The following is a 14,377-nucleotide window of genomic DNA, read 5'->3' as shown; positions in this document are numbered from 1 at the left end:
TTGTCAATCAGGCCTACCACATCTTCTAGGTTCACCGTGATTTGATTCAGTCCATCTGAATCATTACCCATGAAAATCTCCATTACAGGTACCTCCCAAACATCCTCTTCAGTAAACAGCAAAGCAAAGAAATCATTTAATCTTTCCACGATGGCCTTATCTTCTCTAAGTGCCCCTTTAACCCCTCGATCATCTAACGGCCCAACTGACTCCCTCACAGGCTTTCTGCTTCGGATATATTTTAAAAAGTTTTTACTGTGAGTTTTTGCCTCTACAGCCAACTTCTTTTCAAATTCTCTCTTAGCCTGTCTTATCAATGTCTTACATTTAACTTGCCAATGTTTATGCTTTATCCTATTTTCTTATGTTGGATCCTTCTTCCAATTTTTGAATGAAGATCTTTTGGCTAAAATAGCTTCTTTCACCTACCCTTTTAACCATGCCGGTAATCGTTTTGCCTTCTTTCCACCTTTCTTAATGTGTGGAATACATCTGGACTGTGCTTCTAGAATGGTATTTTTTAACAATGACCACGCCTCTTGGACATTTTTTACTTTTGTAGCTGCTCCTTTCAGTTTTTTTCTAACAATTTTTCTCATTTTATCAAAGTTTCCCTTTTGAAACTTAATCCTACTCTGTTTCCTGTCTTTTAACCAGTTTGCTATCCACGAAAGGACATCGCCACCTATCCCATGACTTTTTACTTTTCCTAGAAGCCTCTCATGAGAAACTTTGTCAAGTGCCTTCTGAAAATCCAAGTATACTACATCTACCGGTTCACCTTTATCCACATGTTTATTAACGCCTTCAAAAAAGTGAAGCAGATTTGTGAGGCAAGACTTGCCTTGGGTAAAGCCATCCTGACTTTGTTCCATTAAACCATGTCTTTCTATATGTTCTGTGATTTTGATGCTTAGAACACTTTCCACTATTTTTCCTGGAACTGAAGTCAGGCTAACCGATCTGTAGTTTCTCGGATCGCCCCTGGAGCCCTTTTTAAATATTGGGGTTACATTAGCTATCCTCCAGTCTTGATATCCAGGTGCCCTGAGATTGTTTTGAATTAGGAGGAGGAGGAAGGATGGTTTGCTTGCAACTTTCTCCTCTCTCTCTCACGCTGGCTCTCAATCACTCACATATACACATGCTTTTCTCTCTCACTTATATAGGCTCTTAATTACACATTTACACACATGCTGTCTGTCTTTTCACGCTTACACACACAGGCTTTCAATCACACACATACATGCTGTCTTTTTCTCTCACACACAGACTCTCATTCACATGCTTACACACACATGCGCGCTCTCTCTCATTTACACACAGGCTCTCAATCACATACTCACATGTTCCCTCATCTAAACCAGCTCTCAATCACACAGACACACATGCTCTCGCTCTTATACACACAGGCTCTTAATCATACATACACATGATCTCTCTCACACACAAAGGATCTCAATCACACATGCATACTCTTTCATACAAACAGGTTTTCAATCAAACTTGCACATGCAGGTTCTCAGTCATACACTTCCATTCATGCTCTCTCACACAGTCTCTCAATCACACACATACTCTCTTTCACATATACAGGCTCTCAATCATTCACATACATGCTGTCTCACTCACACAGCACCTCAAACACATATGCTCATTCATTCCCTTACTCACTCTCCCCCCCCCCGCCCCCACCGAACTAGCGTCAGCAGCAGCCTCCTCCACTTCCAACCGTAAAGGCGGCAGCAGCCTCCTTCACTTTCAGCCCTCACGGAGAAAGGAGTCCCATCGGCCGTGGGGGTTGATGATGTTCCTCATTTTTCTCCAAGCCTGGCTGCTCATCCTTCTCTCAGCCTCTCTTATTTTCTTCGGGCCGACGCTACCCGCACTAGCATGGTCTCTTCTTCCCACACACGCACCCACTGCACACCACTTCTTCTTCCGGGCCACGGGGAGGGGGGGGGGGGGGAGAAGAGCGCATGTTAGTGCCGCTGTCTCCAGCTGTCCTGCCGCGTTCCGCTTGGGCTATCAGCTTTTTAAGCCTGGGCAGAGGAACTATTTTGCTCGGGTAGGGGGAGCAGCTGGATCAGCAGGGGACCGCGAAGTGTGGCGACACCTGCATATGCTTGGCGACACACTGGTTGAGAACCACTGCTCTAAATCATATGATATTTCTTGAAAGGCTGTGGATGTTAAGCATCGGGGGAATAATTATCTGGTAGTTTACATGTTTTCTGAATGGTCATCAGCAACAGGTCAGAATCTGGGAGCAGTGTTCATCATGAACAACAATTAGTCCTGAAATCTCTTATCAGCGGTACTATTCAATATCTATCTTTGGCCTTTCTGTGATTTTTTTGGAAGGGCTGAAATTGGATATACACATATACACCGATGATACTCCGCTTTTACTTCCAGTTTAGGGGTGTATGCCCCTTGTATTTAGTAGAATCTCACAATGCTTGCATGGAATATTTGACTGGATGTGTGACAACTTGCTCATGCTGAAATCTAGAGAAAACTGAAGCACTATAAGGTTAGTCGCCTCCAAATTCCTGACTTGTTGCCTTCCTGGTCTATAAGCAGGACCCAGATTATGTTTTCTGTGGTTATTAGGGATCTAGGGGTCCAGTTACACACCCGTAGGTCCCTGCAAGCACAGTTAAAAGCTATTCTGAGGTCAAGATTTTTTAAGTTAAAGTTATTGCAGCAACTAAAATGCATTTTCTGGCAAAATGATTTTCATGTATTGTTGCAAGCTTGTGTGTTGACGACCATTGATTATTCTAATTCTTTGTACATTGGTCTCCTTAAATGGAATCTTAAAGTTCTGAAATTAGTTCAAAGTGCTGCCATGCAGCTTTTACTAGGTTTTGGGCAATGAGCACATATGACACCAACTTTATACCAGCTTCATTGGTTACCTATTGGGAAGAGAATAGTTTTTAAAGTGCTTTGTTTAGTTTTTAAACTTGTTCATAAAGAGGGCCCTTCATATCTTTCAGATCTGATCCTGAATATAAGCCTACCTGGAATTTACGTTCCACAGGGCACTGGCTGGTGCAGCTCCCTTCAGTTAAAGAAGCATGTTTGCAAGAAACTCAGGAACGTGCTTTTAAGTTACAGGCCCTATTTTATGCAATTCTCTGCCTAAATGTAACCGTCAGAATTTAGTCAGGAAAGAGGTCCAGACAACTGATCCGTAAAGATAGACTTTTATTGCCAGCAAGATGCAGCTAAGACAAAGGCTTAGAACAACTGCATGCCACTCCCCTTGAGGAGTAAACTTTTATACATTCTTTCAAGTAGGTGTAGCTTACAATCAGACCACTACACACGTCAACAGCATCGTATTAATACAGCATTGCTGCTATAAAATGTCGATCATATCATGTCTGTTAAATGACGTGTGTAGTGGTCCGATTGTAAGCTACACCTACTTGAAAGAATGTATAAAAGTTTACTCCTCAAGGGGAGTGGCATGCAGTTGTTCTAAGCCTTTGTCTTAGCTGCATCTTGCTGGCAATAAAAGTCTATCTTTACGGATCAGTTGTCTGGACCTCTTTCCTGACTAAATTCTGACGGTTACATAATGAGCTGCACTTGATCGAGGATTATAACTTTTTCATAAGAAGTTAAAAACTCATTTGTTTCAGGAGGCATTTTAATGTATTTAATGAGGTTTTATAACTATTTGTGGGTCCTTGTTTTGGGGAGCATGTTCTATTTGATTTAGAACACGAAGATTCATTTTATTGGATTTTGAATGTTTTGTTCATTATAGTTTGTGCCGATCATGGTTTATGTTAATATGTGATCTGCTTAGCATGATTTTGCAAAATTAGTGGAAAATAAGAATTTTAAATAAATTAGTAGCTTTCTGACCAATGGCACTGAAGGATGCTTGCAATCTTATAGCTCCCTCAGGAATCTGTGAAACAACCTTATTCAAACCTCACTTTTAATTATAGTTTTGCAAGGATCAGGACACCAACTGCAGGTTTACTTAAGGGATAGGAGTTCAATGTACAGAAAAGTCCCAAGGCAAAACAAGGAATCACAGTGCACATAAAACCCCTGTTTCACCACTGATGCATTTGGCCTCAGCATCATGATTCTATTAGTCTATGTATAAAGGCAGAGGAACAGGCATCAACAGCAGTAAGTAACTCTAGAGAATAAAAGTGAAGTGTGATGATGAAAACCAATGTAATAATAATCTCAAATCTCACGGGATCAATGACGAGATTCTTATAGACTATCTAGAAAGGTGAAATTACTTCTTACCTGATCGTTTCCTTTCCTCTAGGACAAGCAGGCCAGTCCACACCAGTGGGTTATGCACTCCAACCAGCAGATGGAGACAGATTAACTGACTCACTGATGTCACATCCCTGCACTGACATCAGCCTATCAGTATTCCTCGAAAAGCCAACTGTGGATAACTGAACAAATGCTTGAACTTTAACCTCAACACTATACATTTCCTCCCTCAAACCTTTTACGGTTTTGTTTTTGTTTTTAAACTTCCAATGATAAAAAGCAATGGACTCAGAAGAGAAGGAAATGCCATGACCATAACAGGTAAAGAAGACATGCATTTACCAAGTCCCTCGGTGACCCAGACATCTGAATCTGCCTTCGATTTCTGCCTCTTGGAACGTCCCTGAGAAGGACAAAGGCAATTCAGTACAACATAACACAGCACAGGCAATCCAGGGTAGGAGTGTGGACTGGCTTGTCTACCTAGAGGAAAGGAAATTATCAGAAAATTAATAATTTCACCTTCCTCTGCATTTAATCAGGCCAGTCCCCACAAATGGGATGTAACAAAGCTAATTCCTTGTTAGGCGGGAAGCTGCCTGTGCTCCCTGCAATACTGCTCTGGCAAAAAGACACGTCATCCCGAACCCTAACATCCAAACGATAATGCTTGGAGAAGGTATGCAATGAAGACCATGTCGCCGTTCTACAGATCTCTGACGGAGATAGCAATTTGTAACCATCCCCAAGACACCACCTGCACTCTGGCTGAATGAGCCCAAATTGTTTTGGGCAATGACTTATCCGCATGTGCACAGGCCGCCATAACCACATCCTTAACTCAATGTGCTACTATGGCACAAGAAGCTTCTTCTCCCTTCTTTACTCCCCCGTGAAGTAAGGAAAGATCATCACTTCCATTTACCGTAAACCGACAGACAAATACATTACTCTATAATTCCAGTTTTCATCCGAAAAACCTTAAACATAACATACTAGTAAGCCTATTCTTGCGGCTGCATAGATTGTGTTATTTGGTTTAGGAATATAAAGCTTGGGCTAAGATACCATCGGCTCTTTTTAGTGATCGGGGTTACAGCTTTAAATGTATACAGCAGGCATACAAACGGGCTTTATATGTTAACTGGGAAAACTTACTGTGTGGTACGCCTTGCGTGACTCCTGAATGCTTGGTTTGTGCCATTCCCTATTCAGAGCATGCTCTTCAAATTAAATCTATCATTCACAATCATTGGCACATTCTCGCAGGTAATGGTCCTTTTAAGGAAGCCCCTATTTTGCGTTCAAACGCAAAAGAAATTTACGAGATCAATTGGTGTCAGCTACTTTGCCTTCTGTGTGTACTGTTTCCTCCATTGGTTCGCATTCTCTGTGTGGACATTGTACTATATGTCCTCACTCACTTTCTCTGTCAGTATTTGAACATCCATGTTTACATAAAGCTTATCAAATTCCAGGCGATTTCAACTGTGGAACCACACAGGTGGTCTATGGTATTCTGTGCCCTTGTAAATTGTTTAATCATCAGACAAACCAAAAGAAGTGTCCGCTCTCAGATAACTGAACATAAAAGCTGTATTCGTACCCAAAGATTACAAGCCCTGCTGGGAGAACACTGGTTATGTCATTCTCTTGATGATCTTAAATTGTTATTTGCAAAGTATCCATGCAATGGAAGGGTAATAACTCCCGTGCCCTCACTTATAACGAACAGAGGTTTATTTAGTCTTCAAACACATGGGTCCCTAGAGGTTTAAATCGGGACCTAGAATTTGTGTCCCTACTATAATTTTCCTTCTTATATCTTTTGTGCATTCCACTGCCTACGTCATGTCAGACTGACATCATTTAGCCCACAGTATTTAACAGTCAGTGCGCGCATGCATGGCATTTGCTGCCTTTTTCCTGCTTTGATGACAGGTTCGATTCCCGTAAGTCACTTCCTTTAGACATACATTATAAGTTTTCCTTTGGTGGGAGAGTTTATATTCACAATGTGCTATTAACTAGTTTGAATGAAACCTTTTCAGTAACTCTTAACTTTTTTCTAGTTCTTTAATACTTAATAGATGCTGCCACACTGACTGCGTTTTTCTCAGAACAGCCGTTACTGCCTAACAATGCTCTTTACATTGGGTTGAAGGAGATGCGGTTCTTATAGGAATTATATGTAAAAAGGTACATGCTTACAAGTTCTCTTCTTATATTCTTTTAATATGAATTATATTGTAGCACATTCGCTCCATTGGTGATGTGCTTTACACATTTTTTTTTTTTTTTAAGTTTTTTGCATGTGCATAATTGACATCTCTGCTTTTTTGATACATATTGATAGTTATTTTTTTGTGATTGGTTCTCCTCAGGTTTATAACATGGGTAGCACATTGAAAACTTCTATTACAAACTTTGAGTTGTCATGATCAGCTTGCACTAAAATCGAGTAAGTGGTATAGCATACAGTCACATACATTTAAATTATTTGATTTTTTTTTTTTTTTATAGATCAGTTTTTTTGTGATGTCACTCACTGCATTTATATTTTTGAAGACACAGGTTCCCCACATTTATATATCGTAATGAGTGCCAATAGAAAGCCCAGTCGGCACATTCATATGATTGTGGACCCAAAGTACAAAAATGTAGATTAATAGCATTGAAACTTACTTTTTGCCTTTTTTGCTTTCTAAAATCCTCTTTTTGTTTTAGTTTTTCAATTTGAACTGAGTTATGCTGTTTTCTGCACTAAGTGAAGCCAATGTTCACGTGATCTAACTGAAGTGCATTTGCATTATTATTTTCTAATTCAATGTGCATTCTTACCTGTTTAGAATTTGGTCTGTTATGATGGGATGTGCAACAACAACAACAACTGGGTGGGCTTTACATTTATTCATGTCGTCTAGAAATTCCCCTGAAGAAGCTATTTTATAGCAAAACAGGGATCTCTATTGGGGTTTCTCTGCGGATAACCAGCAACATTGTTTATTGGCTTGTATGCTAATATAGATTGTATGTAGTGTATGCAGGGGCAAAGGCTGAAGTCTGAGGTTGTGTGATGAGGTGTGTTCAATAAGTTTTAAACAATAATTAACGTATGTGCTGACCATGGGCTATTGGACGTTTTGGTAAAAACAATCTTTATTATAGAAATTTGTATAAATAAGAGATGTTTAAGATTGTATCAATAATAAAATTGTGACGTATATATTTTGTTCCCTCTTCTTTCATTCGCTCTATGTGTATTTAGTTTAGAGGAACTTTTACTGTACAGAAAGATGATCCGGTTTCCTCATATCCAAAGGATGCAACCTCAAACTCATTCTCATCTGCCATTCTATCCAATGACAACAAAGACTGAATCAAATGCAAATCCATACAATATTCAAGAAGGAAGGTACAATCCTAATTTGCAGCCTGCCTGACGTAATCACTAGAAATGGCTTTCGACAAGAGAGAATTTGCAATTTCAAAATCCACCATGCTGAACATATAGCAACTAAGAACACCATGTTCATAGTTAACAAACACAAAATGAGGTGCTGAAAACGACAGAATGTGGGACCTGCCAAAAATGTCAGCACCAGATTTAGGCTCCAAAGCGGTACAGGTATTCACAGTGGTGGTCGAATATGTTTAACACCCCTCAGAAATCTGGACACATCTTGATGTGAAGAGAGAGGTCTTCTTTGAACTTGACCTCTGTAACAAGTCAAAGCTGCCACCTGCACCTTTAGCGTACTAAGGGCCATCCCCTTACACAAACCTGCCTACAGAAATTCCAGCATCAAAGGAATAGCCGGTTTGGCGGGGCCTCACTGCTGCGCCAAACACCAATGCTCAGAAATCCTCCAGACATGCACAGAAGTCAAAAATGTAGAAAATAAGAGAGCTTGCAACATAGTACTTACTACCGCCATGGAATAATACTGCTTCAACAGTCTAACCCTCTCAAGGGCCAAACCATAAGACAAAAGCGATCTGGATTCACATGGAGAACTGACCCCTGTTGCAGAAGGTCCCTGTGGAATGGTAGGCACAACGACCTGCTGTCAACCAGATGCTGAAGGTCCACATACCATGACCTCTGCAGCCAGTCTGGGTCACTAGAAGGACTAAGCCCAAGAGACAGGCTACCTTCTGCAGCAATCTGCCAATCTTGGGCCATGGAGCAAACACCTCTAAAATTTGGTCTTGTGGCCACCTTGGATTGAGAACATTAAGTACGAGCTTGAGAGTCCCACCTGTAACTGTAAAATGGCTACACTTTCACACTCTCGTAGCTTGCCATCAGATCCAAAAAGGTATGACCCCATCAGGAGATGGTGAACTGAAAGGCCTCATTTGCCGACTCCCATACCCCTGGGCCTAGGACCAGGCGGCTGAGAATCCCCACCTGAACTGGTCAACTCTCACAATGTGAGACACTGACAATGCTCACAGGTGCTTTTCCACCCATGGCAACAGAACATCCATCTCCCAAGAAATCGTTTGATTCCAGGATCCCCCTTGATTTATGTAGACCATTGCTGTGGCATTGTCCAAGGTCACCCTCACATCTCTCCCACTCAATCAATCCACAAACATCAGCAAAACTAGCTAATGGACCAACTTACCTCTTTGGGAGACCACTGCCCCTGTGCCACCAGTTCATGACAGTGCGGTCCACAGCCTTAGAGACTCACATCCATAGTCCTCACCATCTAGTCGGGGAATGGCCAAATCCATCTTCTTGGTTAGATGTTCCCCTCTTCAGCTACCAGAGCTGAGCAAGTTCCCAAGAGGTGGGAACCATCTCACAAGTGAGCTAGATCCGCATATTGTGGCTACTGGGGCCAATCTGGAGCCACCAGAACTCGGCCCACATGCCCAGCAATCTTTGGAATCACCCTTCACCAACTGGTCCCCAAAAAGTAGCTGTCCTCTAATCAGAAGCTTGGTTAAGTTGGAGTTGGAGAAGAAATCCAAGAGCAACCGAAGACACCTAAAGAAAATCAGCCATCCCTCATGTAAACTAGCCTCAGCCTCTATTTCCCAGGAAGGGCTGAACAGGCCTGTCGGCAGCATACCATGGAAAACACCCTCTTCCAGAGGACATGCAGCCAGCAAATCACCTCTCTGAAGCAGCTCTCATACCAGTTTTGAGGAAACTTCCAGTAAGGGATAATACTCATCAGGGATCTCTGCTAATACCTCTGGACCAAATCTAAACCCTGGAGTGGTTTCCGGAACTAGCACAATTCCCAGAGCTGTGCCAGAGATATATAATTAATGCCAATGACATTCTAAAAATAGGAAGCCATACTCTGCTCCACTGGAAAGGCGGATACTGCCCAGGCTGAATCGCATCTGCAGGACAGACAGAGGAGGCCTCTCACTCTCCCACACACAAACATGGCCACATTTCCCACCCATTCAAACCACCGACGGAAAGCACAACATGGACGACCCCATTTCAGAGCACCATCTCTTGGCGCAACATACTGCCCTGAAAAAAAGGGAAGGTCCAGCACAGCTCTCAATTAGGAGCGTGGCTCAATTCACAATGGAAGATGAGAACTGTTACCTGCTGCAGTTGCACACAGCTGCCATGCACTTTGTGGGCAGACAAACACTATAGCCACCTGACAGAGGAACAGGATTATAAGTTTCCCTGTTCCCACAGCGGGAAACAGCAATGAGACCAATCCCACTGTTGCACATACTCCAGACGATCCTGGGGAGTCTCATTCCACCGAATACCGCTGGGTTCCAGCAAGAAATTTCTCCACTAGGAGCAGCTCCCTGAACGCTCAATCCAGCACCAGCTTAATTCCTCTCACCCGAGCCTGTTCCAGGCACTCCCCCCCTGCAGACATGCAGGCTCCCACAACTCACCCTGACTCTTTCAGGCATGATCCGTGTTTAACATCCCTCATACATGAAACTCAGCCTTCAGCCTGCCACGATACTGAGTTGCAACAACTGCACAAGCAATGACTCTCCTTTTTTTTTTTTTTTTTTTTTAACTTTTATCGCACAAAGGCAACCTAAAGCCAAAGAGAGCAGGAGCAGAAAAGAGAGTGGGGGGTATGGAAAAACAAAAGTATAAGATCCAAAGGAGTTAGAACCCCCTGGAAGCCCCTTGTTCCTACCTGCTCCACTGCGGGAGGGAGCACAGGTCTATCACCTCAGGAAATAGCTCTTTTTTCAACATTTTACATCCTTGCAGGCTAAAAACAGCTAAGGGCTACATTCAAATGAAGGAGGGAGAATCCATCTGTCACCTCAAGAGCTGCCCTTCAGAATCTTCTGTTCATCCGGCCTAGCCAGGCCCTAGCTTCCCACATGACAAACTCGTCCACCATCTGCTGGAGACAGAGAGTACTGGCAGGCTGATGTCAGTGCAGTGCTATATGAGTGTGATATCAGCGAGTCAGCTGATCTCAGTCTACATCTGTTGGTTGGCACTTGTGTGGACTGGCCTGCTTGAATGTAGAGGAAACCCACATTTTTATACAATCCATATCTATGCAGCAGGCCTTGGAATTTTGTTTATGTTTTTATAAAGTTCAGAATACAGTTGTACCGAGGTTTTCTGTCCCATCATACCATTCCATCCCCACCACCCTCTGCCCTAACTAGGAGGCATTAGTTTTTCAGGCCAACCCCAGTATTGATGCCCAAGAAACATGCAGTCATAATTACACCCACCCCTCCCCTTCTGAGCTCAGACACAAGAACACCCCGCGTCAAAACAGCAAGAGAAGAGGTGGATCCTCTGGGCACATCTCCTGGGTAGAAGTGTTCACATCACATCCTTTGTTTCATTTGTGCTTCTTACCCAAGTCACTCAGGACTGTGACTGGATCATGGATTTAGAAGAGCAAACATACTTCTGTGACCACTGAGGCCTTGAAACCAAATACCTGAAATTCTGTTCTCTTACTGCATCAGCAGTCAGCAACAAACATCAAGTTATATCCAGCACATCTAATTTTTGTTTATATTGTTTCCTTGATACACCAAGGAAGAAGAAAATAAAAGATGCGACATCTAGTTAATGCCACTAAATCGGAATGCACCTTACCAAGCTGAGAAAGATCTAATCTTGTCCAGTGCATCCCTGTTGGGCAATTTTTAGAAAGCGTCCTGATGAAGACTCGTCCCAAGCCATCCAAAGCCCACACGGCATCCTGACAGGCTGCAAAGTGCACCATCTCCATATCCGGAGGCAGCTGCACCGTGGAAGGACGGAACTGCGGATTCTGATCCCCCACACAAAACAGATCCTTGCTGCTCTGACACAGCCACAGAAAGCTGCCTACAGAAGGAACATATAACATATCAGAACATCTCTCTCTGAAAATATCATTTTACCTTACTTATGTACTGTGAGGTGACTACAGGCTCAGTGTACTTCTCAGGCAAACTTCAGTTTCCTTAGCATGCACTTGTCATCTGATGCTCAGAAGGTTATGTCCACTTTAATTAATTAATTTATTTTTTTAACTTTGTATAATAAACTTGATGCTTATTTCTTAATGTTCGGAAGAAACATAACTTACATCTACAATAAAAATTGTCATATACATTCAGAGAATTCCCCCAAGACCACTTATCTCCCCCCCCCCCCCCCCCCTCCCCAATCTCCAGCTCTTTCCTCCTATGCCTTTGGGATTTCAACTCAACTGCATCCAGCCCACACTGGGACTATGATGCCATAAGCTACAGTACATAAGATATTCCATAGTGTGTCAGATCAAGGGTCCATCAACCCAGTATCTTGTTAGCCAATCCAAGCCACAAGTACCTGGCAAGTACCCAAACATTAAATAGATCCCAAGCTACTAATGCTGGCAACAAGCAGTGGCTATTTCCTATTGATTAATAGCAGTTTATGAATTTCTCCTCCAGGAACCTAGCCAAACCTTTTTTAAACCCAGCTACACTAGCTACCTTAACCGCATCATCTGGCAATGAACTCCATAGCTTAATTGTGCAATGAGTGAAAAAGAATTTTCTCCAATTTGCTTTAAATGTGCTACTTAACTTCATGGAATGCCCCCTAGTCCTTGCATTATCCGAAAGAGTTAATAACTGATTCACATTTACCTGTTCTTGTCTTCTCATGATTTTATACACCTCTATTATATCTCCCCTCAGCCATCTCTTCTCCAAGTTGAACAGCCCTAACCTCTTCAGCCTTTCCTCATAGGGGAGCTGTTCCATCCCCTTTATCATTTTGGTCACCCTTCTCTATACTTTTCTCCAGTGTGACTATATATTTTTTTGAGATGTCATGCCAGAATTGCACACAGTATTCAATGTGCGGTCTCACCAGGGAGCAATACAGAGGCATGATGACATTCTCTGTTTTGTTTACTAATCCCTTCCTAATAATTCCTAACATTCTGTTTGCTTTTTATCAACACATCATACTGAGCTGATGATTTCAATATAATATTAACTATGATGCCCAGATCTTTTTCCTGGATGGTAACTCCTAATATTTTTCCCTATATGCTTCATCTTGCACTTGTCCACATTATAATTCATCTGCCATAAGGATACCCAATCGTCCAGTCTCGCAAGGTCCTCCTGCAGTTTATCACAATCCACTTATGATTTAACTACTCGGCATAATTTTGTATCATCTGCAAATTTGATAACCTCACTTGTCGTACCCCAGATCATTTGTAAATATAATGAAAAGCACCGGTCCAAGTACAGATCCCTGAGGCACTCCACTGTTTACCCTTTTCCACTGTGAAAACTGACCATTTAATCCTACTCTCTGTTTCCTGTCTTTTAACCAGTTTGCAATCCACAAAAAGTCATCAGGACCTAACCCATGACTTTTTAGTTTTCTCAGAACCCTCTCATGAGGGACTTTGTCAAACGCCTTCTGGTAGGGATGGCCAACAAAGAGGCCTGGTTTTCAGAATATCCATAACGAATATGCGTGAGATAGATTTGCATGCAATGGAGGCAGTGCTCAGCCCAGATAACTCAGAGTAAACTTCCATGCACGCAGGACATACATGGGCAAATCTACCCTGCATGTTGGGTGGACAAGTTTGTACAAGGCCCTTTCTGCGCATAAAAAAAAAACTGTTTCACCTGCAGAGATGCCTTTGTACTGATAAAATTGTGGCACTACAGAGTACAGCACACGTTTACCGGATATCTATCTAAAAACTGAGGTATAATGATGTTGAGTTACCGCGTGTTCGTGGGCATAGGCCTACTCTTCCTTTGAGGTAAATAAAATGCTATAGCAGGGTCACAGGATGCTGCAATATGTGACCTCTGAAGGCTCTGTTTAATGGTGCAGCTGCTGGGAGTGTCAAAGAAAACCTGGCTTCATATATAATAGTCCTTGAACCTCTTTTTCTGCTTCCTGCAGCTTTAGCAAATCTGATCCAATGATGGATTCCAACCCAGTGACAATCAGCCAACACTGTAAAAACAAGCAGGCTGCAATCCAGGCTGATCTTTTATGTTCAAATCTGTCTGTCCTCCCCCTCCTCCGACTTTTCCCTTGTAACACATATGAAAAGCCATCTGCATTTATAGCACAAGCTGGCAGCGTATAATATGAAGTCAGAGAACTGCAATACACCTATTAGCACTCACTGTGTGATCCTGAGTAAGTCACTTAACTCCCTATGCTCACATTTGGCTTAAAAGCACTTTGCAGTTGAGGGACTGTAAGTCTCGTTAACTGTAACGTGAATAACAAGTAATTATTATTATTAACTTCTAACCTTCTGTAGTGGGAGCTGCAGAAGCCAACACAAAAGCCCACTTTGTAGCTGAAGCCGTACCACGAGGCACAACATTATTCCAAAATGTTCCTGAAAGAATGAAGAACAATTTGGGGGGAAAAAAAAAAAAGCATTTTATCAAAATCTACATAAAATGAATACACTGTGTTCAATCAGGTAGGAAAGTTGAGAAAACACTTATCAGACCCCTACCACACATCCCCCCCCCCCCCCAAAAAAATAGTCAGCTATATGTGTTTAGAATTGGCAGCTACTTACAGAGCTGGTTAATCCCCACACCAATAACAATACTCCAACCTGTATATATTCCCAAATGGATCTTTTTA

At 42.2% G+C, this 14,377-nt stretch overlaps 1 protein-coding gene across 4 annotated transcripts in view; it reads right to left on the bottom strand.

Moving 5' to 3' along the window:
* Window positions 1–14,377, bottom strand: part of TECPR2 (tectonin beta-propeller repeat containing 2) — a 181,856-nt gene that overhangs the window by 66,956 nt on the left and 100,523 nt on the right. For 3 of the 4 annotated variants that reach the window (XM_029597970.1, XM_029597971.1, XM_029597974.1), the window contains 2 exons: window positions 14,031–14,120; window positions 11,351–11,584 (listed from right to left, as the gene is read on the bottom strand). In XM_029597970.1, coding sequence (XP_029453830.1) covers window positions 11,351–11,584; window positions 14,031–14,120 — 324 coding nt within the window. The remainder of the gene's footprint in view (window positions 1–11,350; window positions 11,585–14,030; window positions 14,121–14,377) is intronic. The other variant, XM_029597973.1, reaches the window with a different exon arrangement.

Source organism: Rhinatrema bivittatum, chromosome 4, assembly GCF_901001135.1.
Source record: "Rhinatrema bivittatum chromosome 4, aRhiBiv1.1, whole genome shotgun sequence".
Classification (NCBI taxonomy): domain Eukaryota; kingdom Metazoa; phylum Chordata; class Amphibia; order Gymnophiona; family Rhinatrematidae; genus Rhinatrema; species Rhinatrema bivittatum.
The sequence above is the reverse complement of the archived record's forward strand: the minus strand, read 5'-3'. Positions and strand labels throughout refer to the sequence as shown.